The 27,994-nt window shown below is 47.9% G+C and overlaps 2 protein-coding genes across 4 annotated transcripts in view; one reads left to right on the top strand and one right to left on the bottom strand.

Annotated features, from left to right (window-relative positions):
* CEP68 (centrosomal protein 68) lies at positions 1–26,315 on the top strand. Of its 3 annotated transcripts, none has more exons than XM_088026502.1 (8): positions 1–118; positions 10,933–11,326; positions 12,930–14,453; positions 15,839–15,961; positions 18,304–18,400; positions 21,592–21,764; positions 22,927–22,996; positions 25,731–26,315. In XM_088026502.1, the coding sequence occupies exons 2-7, from the start codon at positions 10,976–10,978 to the stop codon at positions 22,948–22,950; spliced, it is 2,292 nt and encodes a 763-aa protein (XP_087882628.1). In that variant the 5' UTR covers positions 1–118; positions 10,933–10,975; the 3' UTR covers positions 22,951–22,996; positions 25,731–26,315. The 3 variants fall into 3 exon arrangements, with proteins under 3 accessions (XP_087882628.1, XP_027949671.2, XP_027949669.2); XM_028093870.2 differs by having other exon boundaries at positions 24,095–26,315; XM_028093868.2 differs by having other exon boundaries at positions 22,927–26,315.
* The window catches only part of RAB1A (RAB1A, member RAS oncogene family), a 29,013-nt gene continuing 27,178 nt past the window's right edge, over positions 26,160–27,994 (bottom strand). Inside the window, exon 6 of the mRNA XM_028093871.2 lies at positions 26,160–27,979. Coding sequence (XP_027949672.1) covers positions 27,782–27,979 — 198 coding nt within the window. The 3' untranslated portion in view covers positions 26,160–27,781. The remainder of the gene's footprint in view (positions 27,980–27,994) is intronic.

Genomic DNA, 27,994 nt, shown 5'->3' with positions numbered 1-27,994 from the left:
CGTAGCGGGCTCGGGTGTGAGGGCCGCGGTCTCCGTCTGGGACCCCCGCGTCGGGGCCGCCGCGTCGGTTTGCTGTTGCCGCAGGCCGGGTCGGGGCGTCAGAAGCGTCTGAGGTGAGGTAGGTAGCTTTCGGCAAGCGGGCGCGGCAGTTGGGGCTCCGCAGCCCCCGCCCCCGCGGCCCGGCCCCCTCTGCCCAGCAGCCTCTCCGGGTCTGCGAGGCCTTACCGGGCGCGTCGCCGGGCCCCGCGTCCCCCGCCGGGAAGGGCACAAAGGGCTCTTGGGGGTAGGGACGCCTCGTGCCTTCGCCTCCATTTTTGCAGGCGGAACGGCGGGTGCGGGGCGCGGAGGCGGGAGGCCGGGGTTGTAAGAGGCTGAGCGCGGGGAGGCCGGGCCGAGGGGGGCGCGCGTGTCCAGGTATCCTCCGCTCCGAGCAGCTGCGCGGCTGGTCGGGCCCGGCCGCGGGCGGACTCACTTTCCCTCGCGGCCTCTGCCCGGGCGTGTGCTGTTTACCCTGCGCGCTCGCCGGGGGCCAAGTGGCGGCCCTGGGAGTCAGGCGCTCGCGCTGCTCTGCCGCGGAGACCCTCTCTCACCAGCTCAGGGTCATTCCCAAGGGAAAGATGGAGACGAATGATGCTTTCTTGGTGCCGTGAATGCAGCAGCTGCTGAGGGGAAAAAACAAAATGTCTTGCTTTTTTTTGCCTAGAAAGGCCACCCTTTCCAACTGTCATCACCAGAACTGTTCTCAGCAGCTTAGGGGCACATATATGCTCAGGTCCTTCATAATTATTTGGTTGGGTTCGGTGTATTGTTTGTAATAAAAATGAGCGGAAACCTGCCAGTGCCAGAGCAGATTGGACCTCACTGAGAATTCAGTTGGGGGGTGGGGAGTGGGGCCTGCACAAAGATAGGTAGTATTCATAAATACCCTAACAGCTCCTAGATCTAGGGTGAGAAGGATGTTGTTAAAATGCGTGATAAAATGTACTAGATCAGTTTGCCTAGGGTTTGGTTAAAAAGAAGTAGAGGTCACCACTTCTCATCCTGATTCTCTGCATCACCTGGATCAATTCTAGGCTACTCAGTACTGAAAAGAGCAAAGAACTCAGTTTCTCTTCTGAAAAACTTTTAAAGCTCTTCCCCACCCCACAGCTAATTAATCATGTCTTCCTTTAGGCTACTTTCTTCTGCCTCTGCTTTTACACATCACATTGTATTGTGGTTTCCCCAGCTCCTAGCGCAGTGCTTGGAACATAGCAAGACATTCAGTGACTGAAGCCAAAACAAGACCAAACAAAACAAAAAAATAGCGTAGCCAAAAGTTGACAAAACAAAAATTTTCATTCCTTTAATTTGTTGGACCAGTTATTTCTACAGGTTAGGGAAGCAGTTGACTTCTGGCTCTCTTAAGTTAAAACAGGCTTTATCTGTCATGTTACTAACTCTGGATAAGTTATTTAACTTCTCTGTGTCTCAGTTTCTTTTTTTTTTTTTTTAAGATTTTATTTGTTTATTTGAGAGAATGAGGGAGAGAGAGAGAGAGCATGAGAGGGGGGAGGGTCAGAGGGAGAAGCAGACTCCCCGCTGAGCAGGGAGCCCGATGTGGGACCCGATCCCGGGACTCCAGGATCATGACCTGAGCTGAAGGCAGTCGCTTAACCAACTGAGCCACCCAGGCGCCCCTCAGTTTCTTTATCTGTAAAATGGGAGTTATAGTAGTACCCAGTCCATGGGTTCTGAGGATTAAAAAAGATATTGATATAAAGTGCTTAGCATAGTTCGTGGCTCAAAGAAAATGTTCAGGAGCTGTTAGCAGTTATTAGGATAAAAATAAACAGATACTTGAATAGATTTACTAATACTAAGTATCTGTGTAGTACTTGACCCTTCAGGGTCTGTCTGCCTTTTAGTCCTTATCTGTTGCTTGATTTTAAAAAGTCCTTAAGCCTTTCATGATTTTCCCCCACAGTAAAAGTATTCCATAGGTTATCTGTGATTCATTTAGAGTCTCACCACCCACTAGAGATTAAGTGCCAGATAATAATTTGGCCAAGTATTACAGTAGTTGATAAACTCTTGATGTGCTCTGATACTCAGAATGGTCCTGTAAGAGCAGAGGAACAGACGGGGCCTGTTGTGGCTAACAAGAAATCTTTAGGGTGATTGGTTCAGCCAGAGAGGCAGAGCTTGTGGAGATGGACTTGCAGTGGCTTTTCTCCTTATAACTTAACTGTTCTCATGAAGAAACTGTCTCCTGTCTTTGAAGTTATTCACAAACATTGTGAAAAGTGGAAGAAGTCTTCTCTTTGGCTTTAGACCTGTTGGCCAGACGTAGAGGTGGCAGATAGAACCCCTAGGGGATGTTGCCTCACTTCCAGGTTTTCCTGCACCACTTTCTGGGGGCAGGAAGCGGGCTAAGTTGTACATTTCCTTCCAGCTGTAGGTCTCCTTGACATGTCAGTTTCTCTTAAATTATTTGGAGTCTCCAAAACAAATATCTTCTTTTCACTTGTAACTAACACAGGAGAATTCTGGTCTCTGATTCTGTTTTTAATGTAGCCACAATCTTGAATCCTTTCTAGGGAATATGGTTCTTTCTGGGGACTCCTTTCCAGATGTGACATACTATAATTAGCTGTTAAAAACCTGCTACAAGGTGTGAACTTTCTCTAGTGTCCTGTTGGAAAGACTTTAAGGACAAGGACCAAAAATTTCCTTCTCAAATGTGCCTGGCATAGGATAGGCACTCAGTGGAGTGCCTCATTGGCTCAGTCTGTAAAGCATGCAACTCCTGATCTTGGGGTTGTAAATTTAAGCCCCACATTGGCTGTAGGGATTACTTTCTTAAGATAAAACCTTAAAAAACAAAAAAACAAAACCACAGTGAATGGTTGTAAAATCATTGTAGTAGTTCTTTCCAGTGTGCGAAACAGGCTTACTGACTAACCTGGTGCTTCTGAAACATTACCAGTCACTTGGAGATCTTGCTCAAATGTAAATTCTGATTCCAAGACTGGTGGGGCCTGAGAATCTACATTCCCAGCAGGCTCTGAGGTGATGCAGATGTTGCTGGTCTTCACACTGAGTAGAAAGGTACTAACACAGGTATCTGCATTTGTGTGTGTGTGTGTTTTTAATGATTTTATTTATTTATTAGAACACAAGCAGGGGGAGCAGCAGGCAGAGCGAGATGGACAAGCAGGCTCCCCGCTGAGCAGAGAGCCTGGCATGGAGCTTGACCCCAGACCCTGGGATCATGACCTGAGCCGAAGGCAGAACACTTAACCGACTGAGCCACCCAGGCGCCCCTGCATTTGGTTTTTACAAGTACTGCTAAAAACAGTTTTGTTTTTATGGTTTTGGGATAAAGTCTTGGATTTATGATATTTTTTCCTAATTTATTATGTTACTCTATTTTTAACAATTCTTATATTTTGTTCCAAAAAATGATTTGAGAAATCATTCCAAGATACTTTCCATATAACAAGATTTTTAATAGAAGTAATTGAGGCAGATAGGTTGAAAGAAAAGTAAGATGAAGTCAAGGGTAAGATTAGTACAAAAGGTGAGTGCCTTTCTGTCCTAAGCTTTTTGGTTGTGTAGGATTGCAGATTTGTTGCTGAGCTTCCTAGTAGTCAAAGCAAAGAGGAAATTTTTATCAGTTTCACCAATACCTTTCAAGTAAAAACAAACTGGCTGTTCAGTGAAACACTTGTTTTTGTTACCAAGACCAGAGAATTCTCCAGTGTGTTCTCCAAAAGAGGATCCTTTAGTAGAGTGGGCAGCATTCTTATCAGTAAGATTCTTATCAGTCTTCATACATGTAACCTGACTGCCTCACAGAAATCACCAAGCGCAGAACACGCAGTGGCTTGTGGAACTGCAACCATGGTTCCAGGGCCAGCTTGCTCAGACAGTAGGAGAGATTTTTGTTACAGGAAAGCTGCTTTTCTGCCTTGCTCTTTGGTGGGAAGAGAAGGTACAGTTATTAACACGTGAAGTCCTCAGTATCCTCATAGTTTAAGTTTTGTTGGTTGGGGACAATCTGCTAAGGAGGCCAGAGAGCTTGCGGTTGAGTGGACAGGGGACTGGAAGCTCAGCCAAGCTCCTTGAAGATGTGGCAGTGACATCTCTTTAAAGGCCTTCTGAAGACCTGCGTGATGAGTTAGAAGACTGGCCTTGCTGCGCGGCTATCTGGTGGTCCCAGTCAGTCGCCAGCCTGTGAGTGAGTGAGTGAGTGAGAAAGCAAGAGAAGCAGCCTGGCCGCAGCCTTCCCACCTGTATTGATTTACAGGGAGCCAGTGGCTCCTTCTCAGATGCTGGAGGATTCCCTCTGACTTTAAGGAAAACATAGGGAAGTAGCCCCAGGAGGAGAAGGAAAGGGGCTTCTGGTGCTGGAGCATTCTGAGGATGGCATCAGCCCATTACCAAGCCATGGGAAACATGTCTACCCTCTGTAGCTTCTTCCTTTTCACTTGGCTTCGACCTTCCTTTTTACTTGGCTTCTTCCTTTTACTTGGCTTTGACCTTCGAATAAAAAGGTAGACACGGTGCTCAGGATGACCTGCCCCACAGGGAAAGACAGGGCCTATGTGGAAGACTAAGAGACTTGGGGGCTTCAATAGCCAGGGCGGGAGCAGGTAGAAAGGCGGTTGCTCTTGGCTGTTGACCTCCCAGTCTCAAACCTCCAGCCACAGCAGTCCTGGCACCCACCCCACTCTGAGGCAGGCCCTGGCCTCTTGTGACTGTCTCTTTTGTTGGCCTCCGCTGAATATGTATTTACCCCCTGTCTTGCTGCCTCCCACGCCTGGATTGGCTTCTGCCTTTAAGCTTCTTTCCCATAAATCTAGTTCCCCCAGAAACTTTCCAGCAATCCTGCAGTGTTGGGTCCTGCCCCGCTCCCTCCCCCTTTCCTAGTGGGCAGAGCTTCTTTGTCTGGTTCTGTGGTCAGATTCTGCCACTATGTGTGCATGGTGTTCACCTATACCTGTGGCCTCCTGTGAAAACACAGGGAGTTTGAAGCATTTGGCCCCTGAACTGGTAGGGCTTGCTCTGTGGATTAATACCTGGCCCATGTAGCCAGTACAGGTGGCCGTGTGCTTGGGGACAGAGATGGGCCTTGCCCCAACACAGCATCCCTGGCAAAGCTTGTATAAATCAGATTATTTCGTAGGGAGGTCGTGATTTAACAAATCCTGGAGGTAGTCCTTTTTTTGATCAGAGGAGGATTGCTCCCTGGTTGATCATTCCTCTCTGAATGGTTTAGTTAGGAGAGGCGTATCCTCTCTCTCTCTCTCTCCGAATGCAGCCCTCCTTTCCCCCTCCTGGATAGGAGCAAGTGGGAGGAAGCACCAGCAGCTGCGACGGGGGCTGCACGCACGGGGTGCAGCCAATACCACGAAGGGTCAGGTGTCCAGGCTTACAGAGTTAGCTTTGCCACATATGTGACGTGTGAGCATATTTTTACTGTAAGGCAAGCAGATGCCAAGCCTACATCACTCCTAATTTTATATATCTGGCAGGTCATATGGCCTCTGCGGGAGACTAATGGAGAATTTTAATAGCAAAGTCCAGGTGGTCGCTAGGATATCCTGAAGCTTTTATGGCTTGTCTCTTGGTTTGGCCAAGAACAGGGCGGTTCCAGTGTGTATAGACCTTTCCCAGGTGGAGGGTTGAATTAACTCTTCATTGTCTGTGCTTCGAGACTTCCAGGCCCTCACTCCAACCTTGTGGTACTTCCCTGTTAGGGAGGAGGTCTCCTGAGGCCTCTGCCCATCCCAGAGCCACTAGCCTATAGGAACACTGTAAGATACGTGATCTTAGGTTCTGTTAGTAATAGGTTCTGTTAGCTGTTGACCTGTGAGTTGGTTCAATACCACAAGTCATTTTCATCATCCGGAGCAGTCTATTGGAAAAGGAATAAGCTGCTTCTCATTGGAAGTGTCCAAGCAGAATCCCCACCTCCACCCACACCCCACAAGGTTAGAAGGAATGATGTGTAAAATCTAAACCTGTGGCAATGAGGGCTTGGCCTTCATGCAGATGCCCACCTGGCAAGTGCAGACAGGACTGAACCCCAGAAATCTAAAACTTGTGCATTTGCTAGGCCACCTCATCAAGATTGATGTTTTAAAAAAGCTTTGCCTTCAACAGTCATTATTTCAAGGAGTTTTCCCTGATTATTTCTATGCCAGTTGATTTCGCCCTTTGTATTCTGTAGCATCTTATATACAACATGGAATTAGCTCTCATGGACTTCTTTTATTATTTATTTATTTATTTTTAAAGATTTTATTTATTTGACAGCACAAGCAGGGAGAGTGGCAGGCAGAGGGAAAGGGAGAAGCAGACTCCCCACTGAGCAGGGAGCCCGATGTGGGGCTCTATCCCAGGGTCCCGGGATTATGACCTGAGCCGACTGCAGTCGCTTAACCAACTGAGCCACCCAGGCGCCCTCATGGACTTCTTTTAATTCTTTTCTTTCACATGTATCTGTCTTCTCATAATTTGTGTAGTTGGAGGGGGGCATGATTTGTCAGGCAGATTAAGAAGTAAGATTATGAAGAGACTGTTCGTCCATACTGAGAAAATAAACCTGCCTTTTCCGAAGCACTGTTTCCATGAAAATCATTATTTCAGACCATCTTACCTGGTTGCTGAAGGGCCTCTGGTGACAGTGTTAACCTAGTTCAGGTTTGTATGCACACTTGAAAATTACCTAGTGGTGTCTCTTAAATAGCTTATAATTCTAGCTCACCACTCCCCATCCCCCAGGATAAATGGATACTTTCTTTTTTGAGTAATGAGTCCAGACAAGACATAAAAATTACATCATCAAAACAAAGAGATCATTTGTTTGCACTCTTTTCTTGTCCCAGCATCATCATATTCCTGCCCCTGTTGTAAGACCACACCCTTTAGTGGAACAGGAAAGCCGGTAAAAGGAATTAGCCACCCGTCATGGCCTGACTCTAGCCATTGAGAGGGTTTCTAGGAATGGAGCAAGAAGTAGAAATTGGGGGCTGTAGGTAACACTTTTCCAGCCCATGGACTCAGCTTCTAAACATCTTCATGTGTAGCTGTTTAAACAGCCACACGGTGAGGCTGTGGCTCTGTGAAAACCTGTCTCACTAGGACTTGGTCACTCATCTCGCCATCCTGTCACTCTCTTCCCTCTTCCCCTTCATGTGCTGATCTGCTTTGTAACTTGTTCCCTTGATGGTTCATAAAGAGCTTGGGTTCTGGAGTGACACCGTCCTGGATTTGAATCTCTCTCAGCCTTGGTTTCCCTCTCTGTGAAGGGAGATAAGGCGACCTGCCTCCCGTGGGAAACCCACTCTCGCAGACTGCTGGGGGGGTGGTGTAAATGGGTGCCACCCTTAGAGGCCATTTGGCAACATAGGCAAAGTATGTGCAGATGCCTTCCCCTCAGCAGCTGTCCTTCCGGATGTTGATGTTGTGCATGTGCTAGCAGGCGCACGAGGGCTGTGTGCACTGTGTGCTTCTGGCTGGTTGGTGGTTCCTTGCTGCATTGCTTGGAGTAAGGAAAGACTGGAAATAACCCCAGTATCCACCCACAAGGGACCAGTGAAATAAACCAAAAGGCACTTTTCCGGAATACAGTGCCGGGCAGTAATATGAAAGAAAGGAAGCTCGCGCGCTCTGTGTATAGCTGAGGAAAGGCATACGAGATACTTTTTTTTAAAAAAAGGAAAGAAAACATTCTGAACAGGGTGTCCTGTACAGTGTGCTGCTTTTACGTAAAGAGGGAGGATGAAAGAGATTTTTGTGTTTGCTTGCATATGCGTCAAGGGGTAAGAGACATACAGATTACTGAGACTCTTTACCTATTTTTATGGGAATTTCTAATAGTAAATATTTTGCCTTTGTTCTCTGAAACATTGGCTGCTTTTTTTTTCCTTCTGTTGGATTCCTTTGTGGCTTGTAAGGTGACTTGTTACACTGATTTCTGTGCCCCCTCCCCACACTGATTGGCACCTGCTGACACTCAGTATACATCGTGTGCCGGGCACGTGCCTGGCATGCCCTGTGTGCAGTAGCTGGGTTTATTTATTTATTTATAATATTTTAATTTGTGAGAGAGAGAGGGAACACAAGCAGAGGGAGGGCAGGCAGAGGGAGAAGCAGGCCTCCCGCTGAGCAGGGAGCCCGATGCGGGGCTCCATCCCAGGACCCTGGGATCATGACCTGAACCGAAGGCAGATGCTTAACCAACTGAGCCACGCAGGCGTCCCTGTGGTAGCTGGTTTTAGTGAGGGATGGAGACAAGGGCAGAGGGAGACTTCTATCTGCAGCGCATTTTATATTTCAACCATGTTACCTGTCCAAAAAACCCTGTGCAGTAGTTGTGAGAAGTAAGAGAGTACGTGTGAAGTGTGTGTGCTCTTCTGGGATCACCTCCGAATGGGCCTGGAGCCTCGTGTGCCTAGGCAGACAGAGTAGGACCCTTTTCCAGGACGGGGTGCTCTCAAGGTGTGGCTGTGCCCACCCAGTTCCCGAGTGTGCGAGCTGAGCAGGATGAACCCCTCTCCACAGCCAACCCCACTTTCTCGGGCTTCCCTGTTGCTCCCAGCACCTCCTCTTGCTGTCACTTCAGCTCCTGGTCTCTGCAGAAGGAAGGCTATTTTTGTCCACGTTCTAGCTTTGAGGTTGGTCCAGTGCGTTCCAGGTGGCCTCTGAAATCCTGGGCACTATGCTTCCCTTGTTCCCCTTCCAAATCCTCCCAAAGCTCTTGCCCCGCCTGCCAGCTCTCCTGCCGCAGCCCCCAGGGCTCTCAGCCTGTACTTGTTCCTGTACTCTTAGGCTGACTGCAGGGGGTCTCCGTTAGCCCTGAAACTCTTAAAGGAACTCTTGTATTTTCAGGTCCAACTCCCATGTTGTTCCTTCTTCCCTCCCTGAGTGCTCGCCCTGGTCTCCCTCGCCTGCCTGCCCCCCCCGCCACCCGGTGCACGCTCACGCGTGCTCTCTCACTGTCCCGTGCACACATGCTATGTGGCCATTGCCATTGTTATCCACCTGGATTTCCACGGCTTCCCTCAGCTGCAAGTTAATCACAGCCCAGGCTAGCGGGAGAAGAGTTGCGGCTCATCCTCTCTCTGGTCGCTGGCCACCCTTGGAATGAGAAGTCGCCACCAGCTCCACAGCCCCAGGTGGGGTTTCTGTGTTTTGAGAGGGTCCTGCCTCCTCCAGCAGGCAAAGCGGTCACTGTGGGAACACCCTGGGCTCAGCCAAGGCCTGAGCAGGCCCTGCCTTGCTGTTCCCTAGAGCACAGCGGTCAGGGCCAGGCCCGAGCCGCCTGCTAGTGGGAGCACTGCAGCAGCAGAACTGTGGCCGTGGCCGGGCTGGCGCAGGGAGGCCCCAGTGGGGCCGGGACGGAAGTGCGGCTTTACTCCTTGGCTCTGATTTGGACCTGCATTCACCTGCCTGGGCCTCTGCTGCTGGGGCTAGTACTGACCGTGTAAAAGCAGAAGACAACATGGTCTGCTCCTCCTTCGCCTTAGAAAACTCCAGGGCCAGGGAAAAATCAACCTGTGTTCTCCTCTGAGGAAATAAACACCATTTGTTCTTTCTTTTATTTGACCAGAAAAAAAAAAGTCCTTTTTTTTTAACTATAGTTGACATATTTATATTAGTTTCACATGTACAACCTAGTGATTACACAGTCGTACACATCACACAATGCTAACCCATGTAAGTGGGTAAGTATTGTCACCATCTGTCACCATACAGTGTTATTACAATATTATGGACTTTATTCCCCACACTGTGCTTGCTTGCTTTTTACACATCCCTGTGACTTACTTACTTTATAACTGGAAGCTTATACTTCTTAATCCCCTTCAACTATTACACCCATCTCCCCCACCTCCGGCAACCACTAGTTTGTTCTGAGTCTGTTTCTTTTTGTTGTACTTTGTTTTAATTTTCAGATTCCACATATAAATGAAAACATATGGTTTTTGTCTTTCTCTGACTTATTTTACTTAGCATAATACCCTCTAGGGCCATCCACCTTGTTAGTAATAGCAAGATTTCATTCTTTGTTTCCTTTGTTTCCATAGTCTTAAGTTGTTTCCATATCTTTTTTTAAAAGATTTTATTTATTTATTTGAGAAAGAGAGAGAGAGAGCACTTGAGAGTGGGGAGGGTCAGAGGGAGAAGCAGACTCCCTGCTGAGCAGGGAGCCCGATGCGGGACTCAATCCCGGGACTCCAGGATCATGACCTGAGCCGAAGGCAGTCGCTTAACCAACTGAGCCACCCAGGCGCCCAAGCTGTTTCCATATCTTGGCTGTGGTAAATAATGCTGCATTGATCTGTTCAAATTAATGTTCTCCTTTTCCTCCCGTAACTGTCCACAAGTGGAAGCACTGGAGCATACAGTCCTGCGGGTTTTCGTTGTCTGAGGAGCCTCCACACTGTGTTCCACAGAGGCTGCGCCAGTTTCAGTAATTCACCAACACCGCACAGGGGGCTCCCTTTTTTTCACCTTGTCGCCAGCACTGGTTTCTTGTCTTTTTGGTTTTGGCCATTCTGACAGATGTCAGGTGATCTCTCACTGTGGTTTTGATTTGCATTTCCCTGATGATGAGTGATGTTGAGCATCTTTTCATGTGTCTGTGGGCCATCTCTGTGTCTTCTTTGGAAAAATGTCTATTCAGGTCCTCTACCCATTTTTAAAAATCAGATTTTTTTTTTTTTTGGCGTTGGGTTGTATGAGTTCTTTATATATTTGGATATTAAACGCTTATTGGGTACATGATTTGTAGGTATCTTCTCCCATTCAGTAGGTTACCTTTTCTTTTTGTTGCTGGTTTCCTTCATTGCAGATGTCTGTCTTAATCATTAAAAAGCAAGGTTTCCTAGGTACAGATGCAGAGAATGTATCTTTTTCTTTTCTCTTCCCATTTTGTAGAGAGCTGCAGGCTTCAGGGGAACCCTGACCTGGGGACGTCTCCATGGCCTTGGGGGAAGAAAAGGCAGAGGTGGAGGCATCCGTGGACACAAAGACCCTGTCCTGCGGGCGGCGGAGCTGCGGGGCGCAGGAGGTGGACACCCCGGGGCTCGTAGGCGGGAAGCAGGAGGAGCCACCGTGCCTGGAAGCCGAGGCTGCGGCAGGGTCTGCCTCCCCCGTGTGGGGGATAGAGGGGCTGTCTGCCCCTGCCGCCAGCCCCTCTGCATATGACCAGCCCCAGGCCAACACCACCAGCAGGGAGCCAGTAGCTGGTAGATCTAAGCTTGCTCTTGGTTGCCTGCCCCTTCCTGCTGGCACTGGGACTAGAGACCTTTTGCACTCTGTGGGAAGCCAGGTAGGTAATAAGGCAAATGGAACTGTAGATTTAACTATTGTGGTCCTTTGGGAGTATGTTTTAGCATTTCCTTACCATCTTACCTGCTTTCCCAGCCCCTGTACAAGGAGGGGAATTGGGGGGTGGGGAGTCTGGGTGTGATGATTTCTGTTTTACAGGCTCACCTGGAGAGCTGGGCTTTGGGGCCAGTGGGGGACTCTGTCCACAGCATCTCCTGTTCCTCAAGAGTGTGACTGGTGACCTTCTGAAGACGGGGGATGCTGTGGCCAAGACCTAGTGCCCAGAGGGCTGGGCCACGGGAGCTGTGATGGGGGGAGCCGTGTCCTGTTTCTGACTTGGTGATCTGAACTCTTGGGGGTGGGGGGCCCTAACGAGACTTGGGGAGGGAGGGTCCAGGGCTGTGGGCTCCTTCAAGCTCTGAGACTCTATCCCCTTGGGACCCAGGGAACCTGACAGAGCCTTGGAGCCCCCGTGGTGGGCACTATTGTCCCTGGGTAAGAAGAATTTCTTGGGCCTCCCTGACTGCAGGGAAGCCTTGCCTAGTCAAGTCACAGAGAGCAAGCAGTTGTGCTTGGCTCTGTGACCTCAATCTTTCAGGCCCTCAGTATATTTGGGAAGGTGACCTGAATGATCCGTCCTTCCCAGCTCTGACATCCTATTATGTTCTGCTTGCCAAGGCCCTCCGTGGGAAAGGCTTTGATCGCACCAGGATCACTGTGGCCTTGGCTGCTGCATGCTGCCCCCACGCAGTTCTGCCCCGTGAGGATGCTCTGAGCATGACTGTCTGGGAGAAAACAGCAGCTGGGCCCGTCTGCCTGGGAGCCAGGGGTGGTGCCCAGGGCACCTGTGAATCCGAGATTTAGTGAGGCAGCAAGTAAATGAGCAAACACAGAAATAGGCTGTTTCATGAGCTGACTACAATGGGCTTATTATTGTGGTGCCTATTCGTTGAGCTCTGACCCTGTGCTTTTCACACCTGAGTTCCTTTAATCCTCATGTCCCGAGGAAGTGGTACTATTACTCTCCCCATTTCATAGATGAGGGAAGGGAGACCCAGAGTCTCCATCTGGAAGGTGGCAGTTGGGTTGGCATCAAGTCTGTCTGGTTCCAGAGCCCACGTCCTTAACCACCGTGCTGTCCTACCTTCCTTGGGGGCAAGTTCTTCATCGAACAGATGAGTTGAAGAGGCTGAGATGAGGGCCTCCCTTTGTTCATTTATAACAGGCATGAGCTGAATGGGTGGGGCCTGGTGGGTCACCTGCGGGGGGGGCAGGTGGATGAGTCTCAGGGCAGGGGTATCTCCTGCCCGGGACACGCTTCTCCGAGGTTAGGTGGTGTGCCCCAGCCCCGGTGTGCCGGAGCCGCCGTGTGCTTGCCTGAAGAGGGTGGGAGCGGTTTGGGGACGATGGTCAGCTTCCCGGAGCACGCGGAACTGTCTTGCTGGCCCCTCGCCGCACGCTGTCTAGTTCTCGCATCAGATGGCAGACTCCGATTGCAAGAGCTCTCCTGAATATCATCTGGGTCCCCAGAGTTGTCCTCTAAGAAAGAAATTTGGTTTGCTTATTTTCACCTTCGTGCCTTTTGTTCCGTCTTCTCATTGCAGATGGAGGAGACCAGGCTTTCTGCCTCAGAGGACCTACCTCAGACTCTTAGCGTTCCACGAGCCGCAGGCCTTTGCTCAGGACATGATGCCGACAGCGAAGATGACCCGTCCCCGGTTGAGTCGCCACGGGCGCTAGACCTCAGCCAGCAGCCCCACAGCTCGGGTTTCCCTTTCCCGCCAAGGTGGAGGCCACTGGGGAACCAGGCCGCCGTTGCTCCTCAGTTCTCCAGCTGCAGCGTCTCTGCCTCCTCCCCGGGCAGCAGTCTGCAGGGTCACCGAGAGAAGGCAGAGCCTCCAAGTTGCTCCATTGCCAAGGTCTCCTCCTCCCTGGAACTGGTCGTCCCCCAGTCGGCCCCCTCCATTGTGGGGCCAGGGCCGGGGCTCCAGTGGTCACCACAGCCTCCGTCCCCCGGGGTTGATGCTCCTGGGCTGGGCAGGAGGCGCCTCTCCTTCCAGGCCGAGTACTGGGCCTGTGTGCTACCAGACTCCCTGCCTCCTTCGCCCGACCGCCACTCTCCGCTCTGGAACCCGAATAAAGAGTATGAAGATCTGCTGGACTATACTTACCCACTTAGGCCCAAACCTCAACTCCCAAAGCACCTTGACAGCCATATACTGGCTGACCCTGTCCTGCAGGACTCAGGTGTAGACCTGGATAGCTTTTCTGTTTCCCCAGCAAGTACCCTGAAGTCACCCACTAATGGCTTCCAGAATTGCCCATCAGCGGAGGCCTCCGCCCTGCCATTCTCTAGGCCCAGAGAGCCAAGCCTTATGCGGTGGCCCTCTGGAGTACCCCAGAAGCAGGGCAGCGTTGGTTTGGCATCTTGTAACCAGGTCACATCTACCCCCAGAGCCCCAGGCAGTAGGGATGCTCCTTGGGAGAGCAGAGAGCCAGCCCCGAGGGGTGTGAAGGACTGGCTCCCCATGGGCAAGCACCTTGAGGTCGGTTCTCCCCAGCTGAGGACCTGGGACAGAGGGTGGCCTTTGCCCAGGACAGAGAGAGAGAAGGGGGCCAGCCAGGGCGTCTGGCACCCTGCCTGCACAGAGTCCGGGTGGAAATCAGAAGAGGAGGTAGAAAGTGATGACGAGTACCTTGCCCTGCCCACTCGGCTGACACAGGTTTCTAGTTTGGTTTCATATCTAGGTTCCATTCCCACCTTGGTGACCCTGCCCACTGGGGCTGCCGAAGGGCGGACCTCCCCGGACGTGTCAGACAGTGATGGGCCAGCTTCCCTCCCGTCAGACTCGAGCCAAAGCCAGCTTCCTTCTGGGGCTGCCTTCAGAGGGCTCAGGGGCCCCGAGGGCCAGAACCGCCGTTTGCTGCACTCCTTCATCCAGGCAAGGGCCTCTGCAGGGGACGGCAGTGTGGGGAGCCGCCAGGCCCTGGGGGTCTCCGGACCGCTGGGAACACGCTCTTCCCTGCCAGCTGTGTGGGACCGGCGCGCATGGTTGGACCCAGATGCCACAGGGCAGCTTCCCGGGAAGGGGGAGCAGGGAGAAGAATCGCTCGTGCAGTGTGTGAAGGTAAACCTACGTTCAAGGGGCTTCGCCTAGAGGTGTGGCTTCTGCCAGTGCATGGAATCAAACGTAGTAACCTCGAGCACTTTATATGTGCCAGGCACCATGCTGTGCCTTCTCTTACTTGATTCTCACCACTTGGCCCAGTAAGGACTACTGTTGTCGTTCATGTTTGGAGAAAAGGCAGTGCGGGGTTAGGGAAGCTGCCTACCCAAGGCTGGAGCCTGAGCTTAACCACCACTCAAGGCTGCTTCCTAGGCCTCTTGACCTTGAGGATTAAGAGGTATTCTGCACAAGAAACGTCTGTGCTCACATGCCTTTAGGAAATATTGAACAAAGGTAAATGGTTTTCTTGACTGTAGGACTTCTGAGAGCTTCAGTTTGATAAAGTGGTGGAGCTGCAGAGTTGGGAGTCATTAGATGCACTATGTCCTAGCCGTCTTGGTCACCGGACCTCTCATAGACGCGTGACTGGAGGTAGAATTCACACTCTGTGGAACAGGGTCTCCAGCATCAGGCAGATCTGAATTTGAATCCTGGCACTGCCGTATTTGGAATTTCAGCTCAGTCTTCTGAGTTTGCTCATTTGTAAGATGTGGAGCCTTGCCTCTTTGGGATGTTGTGTGGATTACATGAAATAATTCATGTCGAGGGCTTTGCATAGTCCCTGATACAAGGATGTTCGGGAACACAGCTACACACACACACCCACACCACACCACACCACACCACAGTCCGTGCGCGGTCTCGTGTCCTGGGTGAGCGCACGGACGCTGCACACGCACAGCAGCAGGCCGGGTGGCAAGAGACCCATGAGCCAGCACGACAGACGTTTCCTAGCATCTGAGGGCTTCAGTCAGCCCCGCCATGTCCCATGTGTGATTTTATTTGTCCTGTGAAGCAGGTAGGGCACATGGTAGCATGTGCCTCTTTTGTGATAAAAGATTGAAATACTTCGAGGCAAATGCAAAACAGGGACCCACAGTTTTTAATTCACTTGTTTCCTGCCATAGGTTCAAATTAGTCACGATTATAGTTGTTTATTTTGTTTTCCTCAGGGACAGTTAGAAAGTCAGCAGTGGTACTCACCCAGGAATCGGTCTCCATGGTAGGCGTGCCTCCTCTGGGCCAGTCCCTGTCCTCCTGTCAGCTCCTCTCCCCACGTGCAGGGCAGGCTGCTCTCAGCCTGTCATTTTTGGTGTCAAAGGCTGAGGGGAGACGGAAACCATATTGCCCTCGCAGAGGTCTGGAGTCATGGGGTGGGGACAGGCAGGGGAGGAGGGAAGAGACTGACCCCGCAAGTGAGGAACGCTCGGGGAAGGTGCACAGTCTGGCTCCCAGAATCCCCTGGATTGAAAGGTAACGCCGTGTGTTCTTATTTGTCTACACAGACATTCTGCTGTCAGTTGGAAGAGCTGATCCGCTGGCTGCATAACATAGCGGACGTTACAGACCACTTGATTCCATCCAAGTCCAATCTTACAGGTCTCAAGTCTTCTCTGCAGCTTTACCGGGTAATATGTGGTCCTGGCTTCTGGCTGTTCACTCACCAGAGTGGTGGCTAAGTACTTGATTACAAAGTAAAAGCTCAAATAACTGATACTTGGTATGTTACGGCGCAATTGGCTATTTTACGTGAAATCTAATCAGAGGCCCTTTTCAGATTCTTCATGCTGAAAAACTAAAATGTAGGAGTTATTTCCCAGGCCAAGCAGAGTTTGGAGAAAATATATTTATCCTCAGTCAGATATACTTAAGGGAATTTGCAATGTAATTTTGCAGATGTCTCAGGGGTTAAGTGTAGAACTGCACTATTATGAGTCACTAGTCACATATGGGTATTTAAATTAAGTACAATTAAAGATTCATATTTTCCAGTTGTACTAGCGACATTTCAAGTGTCCCGGCATTTCTGTCATCACAGAAAGTTCTGTTGGGCAGCCCTGACTGGAATTTACTTCTCCGTGTGTTTGGTTTTTGGGTTGTGGGTTTTGGGGTTTTTTTGTTTTGTTTTGTTTTGTTTTGTTTTGCCTCTTTTTCATTAAGGTCTTGTTATTTTTTAAATCTCTTTAATTACGAGTTCTGGTTAATTTGACTTTAGATCAGGTGTATTTGGAGTGATAGTTTGTGCCTGCTGTTCTGGAATAGTTACCAGTAGGTTCCCCTTCATTCTGAGAAGTACAGTTACCCCCAGTATAACATCAGCCTTGACTGAACTACCCACAGCCCTCTAGCATGTCTGGTTGACCAAGCATTTCTAACCTCTTTTGAAGGAGCAGAGGTAGTATGTGGGGTCTGAGCCTGTGAGGCTAGTCTAGAAAGGATTTTCTGAGAGTTCTTTGAATTTCTGTAACCTAATCAAGTGCCTTTAGAGGAGAATGTGATTTACGTGTGCCTAGGCCAGAGCAGCACCACCCCAGCAACCCCCACACCCTGGCAGGAGAGAGGGCCAACGTGGCGCCAACTAAAATTTAGGGGCGGGGCCTTGCCTGGATGGGCCAGCTGTTGTACCTTCGTGGGAGTGCTGTTTTCTGCCTGGTGGAGAGAGGTTGCCCTGAGTTCCTTGCCCCGAGTATGCTTGAGGAAAGAGAAGACTGAGTGTGACAGGGTCCTTTGTGTGCAGCTTCCCAAGTGCATGTGCAGAGCTGAGCAGGGCCCAGCCCTTGGAGGCTTAGGGGCAGTACCACTGTGGGGAGAGAGGAAATTGCCGGGAAGTTGTCCTCAGACTATCTGGGTGGTCTCTCCAGAGTGCCTCAGCCTCATCCCCATCAAAGCAAGTGCCAAGTAGAACAAGTCCAGTCCCTCCATTTTATCCCTCACTCTGTCCTTCTCTGCCTCAACTTGCAGACTAGCCAGAGCACCTTTCTTGCTTTGTGGGTAGAACTGAGAGCTGAGCTGGGAGTTACCCTCGCAAGTCAGTGAAGACTCGCCCTCTTGTGTCACCCACACAGCTGTGTCACAAAGTGGGATTACTGTCAGCCTCTTCCCCGCACAGATTGGTGCATGCCGCATGTGTATGCGTGAGCTACCCGGACCCCTGCGTAGAAGATAGCTCATATACGCAAGTCTGTGTCTGTGTTCACATGTTGTCAGCTTTGACTCTGTCTCATGTACTTTGTCTTAACACATTGGGTTTAGGGCACCATATGAACTACAGAAAATACTAAAGAATAAAATAGTAAGTACAGGTATTAGGGCAAAGGAAAACTAAAGATAGGAATACAGTTAAATCCGAGAGTAAAATTCTAACTCCAGAACGTGAACCACCAAGTTCTGTACCCTGTACTAAAGGTTGTCATGGATTTGACTTTACACATCTTAGCAGCTAAAGAAACATCAAAAACTACAAGGCTCGGTACCGATGAGGGGAAAACAAATCAGCTTCTTAGGAGACTCACAGCTTCCCCACTGCCTCCCCAAGTCCCAAGGTCTGCACAGAGCAGGACACTGAGGGAAGAAGTGGGTGGGGGCCCTTCTCTTGTGGCTCCTACCAGGTTTGTTAGAATAGAAGACGGTGTGTTCTGAGAATCCCATAGCCTTGTGAGTTTATAAAGAAAACCCTGTGAGATACGACACAAAGAAACCCTGACTCCCAAGCTGTTCATGAACCAGGCTCTGGCAGGGAAAAGAAAATTCTTTTGTCTAACTGTAGATGGAAAAAAGGATGGAGTCTGTATTTACTTTGGGCTCAAAGTAGGTGAAGTTAAACTAATGTGCTGCTTACTTGGGGAATTCTGAAGATGGGATGGGTTTGTCTTCCAGGGTAGAGGGGAATTGAGCTCCACAAAGGATCATTTTGAGTAAGTTTTACAAAACAATAGTAACAAAGCTTCTTTCTTTTCTGATGTGCTTTAAGCAATTTAAGAAAGATATAGATGAACACCAGTCCCTGACGGAGAGCGTCTTACAGAAAGGGGAGATTCTTCTTCAGTGCCTGTTGGATAACACCCCAGGTGAGACGCTTGAAGTTTTGAATTGAGCCAGCACTCCTTCCCTCTCAGCAGCAGGTCCAGGGGCCACAGGGTCACCGGTAAGGATCCAGTAGTGCCAACACCCCCCCACACACACACCCCCACTGCCTTAGATTCTGTTGGCTGCCCGCTGGCCCTCACCTCGTCACTCTCCCTGCAGCCACACAGTGAGCCGGTGACCGAAAGGTAAGTCGAGTCGAGTCTGCAAGGACACTCTTTTACCGTCCCCTGGTACTGACCTGCGTGGGAATGCTGGTTTTCATGCAGTCGTCCTTGGTTCTCTGATAGGCTATTCACAGTAGGGGGCCCTCAGGGGTGCCCCTTTCCCAGGCTGGACCCCTCTCTCGTTATGTGCTTGGTGTTCTGCTCTGAGGAAGTATCCGTTTCGGTGTTTGAGAGCAGTCCATTCTGAGGGAGCAGACTGAAGGAAGAAGTGTGCTGCTGAGAGTTCATTTTGCAGGATGGGTTCCCAATTTAGGAAAATGTAAAATCACAGACTTTAAGAATATGCCTAAGCATGCAGGGTGCGAGGATTCACGATCGGTGTGGGCAGATGGGAAAGGGAGGATGAGCTCGGAGAATGCTGGGTTAAAGCCAAGAACTGACGGATTGCCAAAAGCAGCCCCTGATTTCCTGTAAGACTAAACAAGCAGGAGCTCAAAGATCGCATCTGTATTCTGCCGCAGTTTTGGAGTGAGGTGGGGCTTCTGCGGCAAACAAAGGACAGAAGCAAAGCTGGGCCGGACCCCTGGCATTGAGAGGCAGTGAGGTGGCGCTGGCCCGACCAGAAGCGCTGGGTGCGTGTGAGCGAGGTGGCCTAGAGCAGTTTCTCAATGGGCGCCACCCACATTTGGGGTCATGTAATGCCGTGGGAGGCGGGCTGTCCTCCACACTGCAGGGTGGTTGGCAACATCCCTGGCCTTCACCCATTAGATGCCAGTAGTGACAACCGAGAACCTGTCCAGACGTTGCCAAATACCCCTGGGAAGAAAAATGACCAGCGTTGAGAACTGTGAACGGGCAGAGGGATTTCAATGGGACAGGGAGCCACCGAAGGGCTTTCTAGCCAGGCAGTGATTATCCAGTGTGAACTGGGGGAGCCCTTGGCAATCCCCTGCCCTCAGGAGGCTTTTGTTTTGGTTCTTGCACGAGGGTTTTTGGGGTTTTATTGGGGCAGAAGTTCGCTATGTCAGGCTCTTGCGCTACTTGTAATTACATCAGTGTTGTACTGAACACCGTGTTGTACTGAACACCATGCACTAGACGCTGCGCTGAAGCACTTAACATATCAGGTTTTTGTCCCGTTTAATCACAGCCTTGTGAGATGGATGCTAGATGCTATTATTACTCTCACCTCAGAGTTGCGAACTTGCCTTGGACCACTTAAGCGGTGGCAGCCTGTCTCAAGCCCCCTGATGCCGATTGCCCTGCTGCTGGGTCTGGAGGTGCGGGGGCTGAGCAGGAAGGGAGAGCACCCCATACTAGGAAACTCTGCCCAGACAGAGGCCGCTTGTAACAACTGGGCCTCTTAAAAGCTACAGGTTCCTTGACCTTCCTTCAAAAACCGATCCAGTAATAACTTCTCAGTGCTTAATCTGGAAAAACATCATCCCCCTTGGCCCATGTCTCAAACTAAGTCATTTGGGCGTTCCTGTGATTTTCAGGTATGTACCCAGCCCCTCTGAGATGGACTCATTGCCCCCTCCGGACCTCTGCTTTGACTAACCAGGAACTTGGGTGTTGTGTGAAGACCACATGTTCCCCTTGACCTTCACAGGGTCTCTTCCGCTAGATGCACTAGTGTTCAGCTCTCTCCAGGGTACACTGCCAGCATGGGTCGAGCCTGAGCGCACACCCCCCTACCCAGCTTCGCAGCCCGCTTTCTCCCCCGGCCACAAGCAGAACCATAGGAACAAGAACCACATTCATTGCCCCTCCAAAATGCATCTGTCTCCGCCTCCTGCCAGAGGCCTCCCCGTGGAGAGCTGGCTTTTTCACTGCTTCGGTGCACGCATTGCCAGTCCCTTCTCATATCCAAACTCCACACTCAGCTGGATCACATGACTGGGACCTATAGGCATGAAGCTGAACCAGGCTCCTGAATGTATGTATTCCATTAAAACACCAAAGCCTGGCTGGGAAAGACTGCATTCTCACGCCCAGCTTTCCTTTTACTTGGCCCCAACCAAATATTCTAACATCCTAAGATAAAAGTTCAGAAACAAAAATAAAGGTCCCCTGAATTCCACTGACGAACACACAGGACTGAGCCAAGGTCTGGTAAAGGTGGAGGGGAGAGACCAGCCGCCGCCCGCACAGAGGAGCTGCACCCCCTGCCGTGGCCTCCCTAGAGGCTGATCTCCCCGCAGCTAGACCCTGCTTCCTTCTGTGGCCGCATCCTCCGCAGCTTCCCCTTTCCCTTCTGCTGCTGGGAGATGTTGCAGCTGCAGCAGGAAACAGTGTTTCCTGCTGCAGCTGAGTGTTAACACAGCTGATAAAGGTTCAGGAAGCTAAAGCAGCCTTTGTGTTTAATAAAGGAAATAAGGTTTCTAAGAGAAAAACAAGCCTGCTGTGATGCACTCTGAACCTAGTCCATCCCTTCCTCGTTGGAGGAAATCGTGGCCTCACTCACCTCTTGTCTTAGCTTGCTTTCAGATCCTTTTCTTTTGAAGTCTGTTCCTCGAGGACCCACCAAAAAGGGTTCACAAGCATTCCCGAATACATTACCAGGCTACCTGTATACCTGCTAAGTACCATTTCCCCAGCCAACAGAGGCTCTTAGGACCTGACAGCAGAACCCAATGTCCTAATCTTGGCATATTGTTTTGTTTAAGCCTGCCCCAGAGGATCTGGGTGTGCCTTGTGTCTTAACTCTAAAAGCCGGGTTACACCAGTCACCAGAGAACCATGCTTCTGTGCCTTTTTGTGAATTATGTAAATCCAGAGTGGAGCCAGCGGAATTCTTCTCTCAGCTCTAATCAGAAGTTAACGTGGATCCCCCAGTGCAACAGCAGTCCCTGGAGAGTCACTGTTAAAAAGTGTGGACATCCTGAAATTACTGCCATGTTCCTATTTTGTGTAAAAATGCTACACACTTCTATGATTCTTTAGAAAATATAATCACATGTTTTTGTTTTGTTTTTTGCCTAATTGCTTTGAACCTCATTTGTTAGTGTTAAAAGATGTCCTCGGGAGGATCTCGAAGCAGCCCAGTGAGCTGGAGAGCCATGCAGATCGCCTATATGATGCTATCTTAGCTTCTCTGGACATGCTGGCCGGCTGCACCCTCATCCCGGACAAGACGTCCATGGCACACAAGAGTACGGATGTGAAGGGGATGCGCCTAGTAAGTAGGCAACCCAAGAGAAGAAAATCTGTCCTTGGACCCCAGTGCCAGTTAGGGTACAGAGCTCCTGCTCTAACAGTTGGTTAGTTCTTAGAAGCTTGTTGAACCAAGTTATTGAAACAAATGAGATAGTAGAAGACCCTGACACTGAAAAAGGGAGATGCTACCATTTCCAGGTAGAAGGTTGGGGGTCTTCCTCTGGTGAGCTGGCTCACTGCGGTGCCTTCCGGGACTTCCTTTCACTCTTGCTGCCTGTCTGAGGACTAGGGTGCCCCGCGCTCGCACTTCTCAGCCCCTTCAAGACAACAGTGGCAAAACTCCTCTATCCCTAAACTTTTTTAATGTCTGCATATGTAAACTTCTCCCAGTACAGGGCCGCTGTTAGGCTCCCTGTTCTATAGGCTCTTCTTGCCCAGCTCCCTTTTTTTTTCTTAAGATTTTATTTATTTGACAGAGACACAGCGAGAGAGGGAACACAAGCAGGGGGAGTGGGAGAGGGAGAAGCAGGCTTCCCGCCGAGCAGGGAGCCCGATGTGGGGCTCGATCCCAGGACCCCGGGATCATGACCTGAGCCGAAGGCAGAAGCTTAATGATTGAGCCACCCAGGCGCCCCTGCCCAGCTCCTTTGGTATTCCATCTTCAAGCAACTCGAAAGCACCAAGTGCCCACAGAGACTCAGTTACTGATAGGACCCCACCCCTCCCCTTCCCAACAATGATCTCTGCAAACTGCCTTCCAAAAAGGGCTAGGGGGATCCACGGGGGTAACATGCCTTAGAGACTTAACAGTACAACTTTCTTTTGATCTTCGGGAAAGTCGAACAGGGAATGATAGGGAAGAGGAGCTAAGAGAGCAGAGGGGTGGGTGCCTAATGTGGGATCGCCACTGCCCAACATTCTGTAGGATTCCACAACTGGACCATACTTTTTCTGAAACTTACTCTCCTACAATCAAAATGCGGTGCTTAATTCTCAGACTTTCTAGGTGACAATTCACTGTAGCCAAGAGAATGTAAAGGATAAAAAGAGGAGGGAATCCCTGTACTTGCCTCAAAGAAATTTGAGCAATAGTCATTTTAGTTCTAAAATGAATACAGTGATTGTTGTTATTTCTTCCTCTGCAGTATTCCGCCTGTAAAAAAAAGTTTCCCTTTCTCTTTCAGGCATCTTCTCAAGCAGATATGTAATCTGTCGACTAAAACCTGGCTGGTGGGAAACTTTCAGGAAGCCCTTGTAAGAGCCATTTAACACTCAAATCAAGGGGGAAACTTAACTGTAATGTACTAGCTTTAAAATGCCTTTCTCTTCCCTGACGTAAGGGCTTTTGAGTTACTATTCTTTATTTAAAATGAATCCTTCCAAACTGAGGTTTTCCTTTTGGTGCTTCTCTACAAAAGCATGTAGCTTTACAGTTTTTGATAAAATAAGACTAGTAAGGCTTACAGGTCTTTCACCACCCCCCACCCCCAAATCCAGTTAAAAAGAACAGAGCTCCTAAAATAGTCCACCTGCTGAAATCCTTTAAAGAAGGTTCACATGAGAGAGAAGGCACCAAATACTGGTATTTTCAGGCATACCAGAAGACCCAAGAGACTGAAACAAAAAAAGAATCACTGGCCAGGAACTTGGGTCTTTTTATAAAATTAAGCTTAGGTTTATAAATTCCTCTTGAAGATTTTAGAAGAGACTTTAAATCCCCAAATTAACAGAAACTTCTGAACAAATTATTTTTGACTATTAGGACACTTTTTAAATTATCTTCAGGGTTTAGGAGGGCTCCATCTGCCTGCCTAACTAATACGTCAAAGGAAAATGTGTCAGAGACTTAGGGAACTGTCACTGAGCTTCCGCAGGGCTATGGCCTCATTATCCACACCTTAAGGATACCTCCAGATGGACGCATCAGTCCATTCCTAGTCTCCAAGATCAGGGCGGAGAAGGGCATGGATAGGGTCATGAAGCTTGGTTAACTACAGAAACTAAGGCTGTCAGTGGTGAAGGAGAAAAGGGAAATTCTTCATTGCTTGGGAGTGACATGTACCTTGACAGGAGAAAAAAAAAAATCTATATAATCTCTGATCAACCATCAGTTCTGTAGCTTTCTAAAGCAAAATGTTCAGCTCTTGCTGGTAACCACATATTCTGCAAAAAAGCAACAAAAGACCTTTAAAAAATTTCTCCTGTGTGAATGAACATGGAAGGAGGGGAAAATCACATCTCCCCCTATATATTTCTAGCATTATGGTGGGCTAAAGACTTCAGAAAAGGATTCTTCACACTTAAATATATGTGAGATAAGCACTTAAAGATCTTTTTTCAAACTCCTTCCAGATGCTCATTGGAGGAGGGTTCTTAAGAAAGGAAGATCTCATGTTTATAAAGAAAAATGAACAAGTCATCTTGAACCTAAAGAAGGTGACATTGGAACGATTACTCATGAGCAGACTTCTGACATCCCCTCAGAACAAAACATTTAATACAAAATTACCTTCTTTATTAAAAGAAGTTTAGGACTTTAGTTTTGGGGTCACATAATCATAACACTATCTCATCTACCTCCCTATGAACTTAAAGTCCTATTATTAAATGTGACTTTTCTGCTTTAAAATCTCTGACTTTATCGTCACTGGGAAAGAATCTGTTAAAATCTAATATTTAAAGATTAACTACAAAAGTAAACTATATAAAGTGCACTATTTCAAGTGCCTGCTGCTATGGTATGATTTACCAATGAGCAGGGAAGGGCCTGATCAGAATTCAACCCTGCCATCTCCCTATTAATCTTAGTTCCATTGTGAGATTTAAAAAGACAGGACAAAACAAAGCACCTCCAGAGCAAATAATTACATACGTAAAATATTAAAAACCTACAGATGCTTTAAAAATGTCTAATGGCCTGTGTTCTTATATTGATCTATTTCACCTTCTCTTTGATGTCGCTATAAATTGGCACATGCCTTTCTACTGTTAAAACAGCCCTGAGGCGTTAAACCCATTTATTTGCTAGTATTTGAGAGACCTGTTTCTATTCACAAAAAAACTGAAGACGACAACCCTGGGGAAACAAACTTGGCCAATGTTACAGCAAGTGAATGCTGAATATGCCATTCTGTTCCCATCCAACCTAATAATTACCAGCTTCAACAGACAGGAATTTTCAGAGTATTTTATTTCAGAGTACCTGGTTTCCCAAGAAAGTATTACTTTCATTACAGAGATGATCTAAGATATTTTTATCTATCTCTTTTGAAATAAGGTGTGACTGAGGGTACTCTGGACCTAGCTGTGAATGCCACTGAAGAGTTCTATCTTTAGCAGTGCTATAAGGAGTTTAAGACCAGCGTTAAAACTCCAGCTGAAATGGTTTCAGCCTAGGAAGCCGCTGCAGCATATCCGTGAGCAGCCACGGCCGGGTTAGAGGCAGAACAGCCTGGCCGGCCACTGCACCTTGGCTGGTGTGCATTCGCCTTAAGGACAGAAGTGGCTTACGTGGACATAACAGTAGTTATAAGATCCCACGTTTACCTGTAGTAACATTTCCTAGTAGTCCCTGTAAATAAACAATCGAAGTCCACAGGGAAGTAGTAGTACTAAGACCTGGGTTCGGGTTGCAGCTCCACAGCTAGGCTCATCCGCAAATAGGAGATAGTATCAATATAGGGCTGTTTTGAAGCTTCAACGGGAACATAAAGGGATGATGTCAAGATGCTGCAATGGCAACATGTATGCTAAAGGAAATTTCAGTCAAAGGTCAAAGGACAGGAAGTTCCTGCTCAGACCAGAGTGGCTATCATTCTATTAGGGTTTCCCAGAGATTGCAACCACTCAGGCTCAGAACACTTCACTTACGTAAGCTTATTCATGGCAGCCAGGGACATTAAAATACAACAAGTGGGAATTCCTCTTACTAAGTGGACAAATTATTAAAGCCCATAGTAGCTTGAAGTGTTTGTATATTTTTTTTCAGAACTGCATTTATTGTCATACGCAAAAAAGCAAATAGGGAAGCATGCTGAAACATCCTGCGGTAAGCCCCAGTCTTGACTGCCATGGGGGAAAGAAAAGAACACTAGATTTTCAAAACTAAGTATGTAAATATGCTTACATCTTAAAATAAATTCACATACTGTTCGTTCTTGTTAACTCACCAATAAGCTGCCAGTTTGAATAGCTTGCTGTATAAAACTGAAGTGCACAGCATCACGTAACAGTTGTAGCATTCATCTGCTTTAGAAAATAGTTTCTGAATCTTTCCCCCTTTATATTGTATCATTAAGGCAAAAACCAAACCTTTGAAGCATTAAAAAAAAAATCTTCACCCAAGTAACTATTGGTAACGAGGGATTTTTCAGTTGCCTTATGCGAGGATGAATAGATCCAACAAGCACATCTATAATACAAAGTAAACTATGATTTTATTGTGAAATTCTCATAGATGGAAAATTAAATTGAATATTTATTCTGTCCATTTCATTTTACAATAATCTTACCACTTATTTTTGTACCATGTATTTCAATTGCCTGTTTAGTGAAAATAAAGAAACCTATCATTTTTGGCTTGTTTTTAAATTTTATCACTGGATTAAAGATCCCACCATAAAACGTGCTGCCAACAGCCACATCCCAAGCGCCTAAGTAGAGAATGTTTTGGCTGCTATTTCAACCCCACGGAAACAGTCTCTGACTTCTATCACCTCAAAATGTCATCGTTAGCAGATTTTTTGTTTCCCACAATAAAAACAAACCTTAGGATCTTTAAGGTCCTATTTAACAAAATTTTCACGTGCAAAATTCCACTGAAATAAATACATTTTTCTCATTTATCATTCCCACCTACCATTTGTGTTTTCAGTTAATTTTCAGGGATATAATTCCTAAAATTAGGGCAATCAATAGTAAATTTCCTGCTTTCTACTTTAATGCTTTAATTCTCCTCCAACCTAAATTATACAATTGTGGAGGATAAAATAGTTGACATGTGACTCAGAGCATGGAAAAAACAGTATCAGTACACACATTAGTCTGATCACTTGCCAACTAGGAAAGGTGTGCTGCTTTCCACCTCAACCACAGAAGAATTAACAAAATGTTGATCGGTGAAGCCATTTCAAATGGTTTTAGAGAAGGAGATAATAGACTAGATAGCATACATTCTAAACTTGTTTTCCATACAACTAAAGTCTCCCTGAACCACTAAGCTTGGTTAAATCCCAACACAGCACAGAAGCCTCCCTAGGTCATTTATTGGGTATAGTATCTGGAAAGCGTATTGGATGCTGCTCTAAGATAGGTCTACAGTGCCCTGGTTGCACACACAAATGGCTGTTCGGAGTATAATGCAAGGCTCTATTTCCCTTTAACCATAAGAATTAAAACAATACTTATCACCATACAGTTTGATATTACTTCCAATAAGTACAATATTTATTAAACATATCTTCAGTTGTTTTGTTACATAGTGTGCAACAAATTACAATATTCTGCAGCCACAAATTATATGCAGAGTATGAAGAAACTATTAATCAGATAGTGTAATCTTTCCATTTATAACTCTACAAGGAAGAACTAGCAAATCAGATCTTACATATAACATCTCACTAAACTTTATGCATGGAAAGTGACAGACACTGGTTGTGCTGTTTGATACAAAATGGCTGAACTTCATCTTCAGAAGACTAAACCTGACATCTAAACATGCCAATATAAACATCAAAACAAAATATATTCTAACCAACCACGGGAAACAGTCTGGTATCAGGAAAAGCAACAAGGATTACACACATTATTTTATAAACCAGCACACAAAGGTTTAAAACAGTTCTGAAAATGAAGTTAGCTGTCTTGAGTCAAGGGAATAAAAAAAAAGTCAGTATTGACCATTTACAATCTCTGACCTTTGTGGAGACGGTAAGAATCTGTTGTAGTGCAGCTACATACAGTACAATTCAGGCAATTTTGTTTTTTCACTTGGGTTCAGATTGCAAATTCATTGCTGTGAGAGAAGGACGGAGGCAAATTTTAGCAGCAACCTCCACCTGACTGCTTGACCGGAGTGCTCTGAATTTTCACATTGGACTTCTCTGCACCACCAGCTGTTGCTCCAGGACCCATTCGCTTTTTAATCTCAGCTGCCATCGTCATGAAAGACTGTTCTACATTCGTTGCGTTCTTAGCGCTGGTTTCCAAAAATGGAATTCCAAGGGAATCAGCAAATTCCTAAGAAAATAGTAA

The sequence above is a fragment of the Eumetopias jubatus genome, unplaced genomic scaffold, assembly GCF_037043125.1.
Source record: "Eumetopias jubatus isolate StellerSeaLion01/CBP00866 unplaced genomic scaffold, mEumJub1_p1.0 scaffold_9, whole genome shotgun sequence".
Classification (NCBI taxonomy): domain Eukaryota; kingdom Metazoa; phylum Chordata; class Mammalia; order Carnivora; family Otariidae; genus Eumetopias; species Eumetopias jubatus.
Note: the sequence above shows the minus strand (reverse complement) of the source record. Positions and strands in the feature narration are given on the sequence as shown.

Excerpts from the sequence above, each read along its gene's own strand:
- CEP68 (XM_088026502.1), top strand. The coding sequence starts at position 10,976 with ATGGCCTTGGGGGAAGAAAAGGCAGAGGTGGAGGCATCCGTGGACACA. Across the intron at positions 18,401-21,591 it reads CCTGTTGGATAACACCCCAG|TGTTAAAAGATGTCCTCGGG; the intron begins GTGAGACGCTTG and ends CTCATTTGTTAG. Across the intron at positions 21,765-22,926 it reads ATGTGAAGGGGATGCGCCTA|GCATCTTCTCAAGCAGATAT; the intron begins GTAAGTAGGCAA and ends TTTCTCTTTCAG.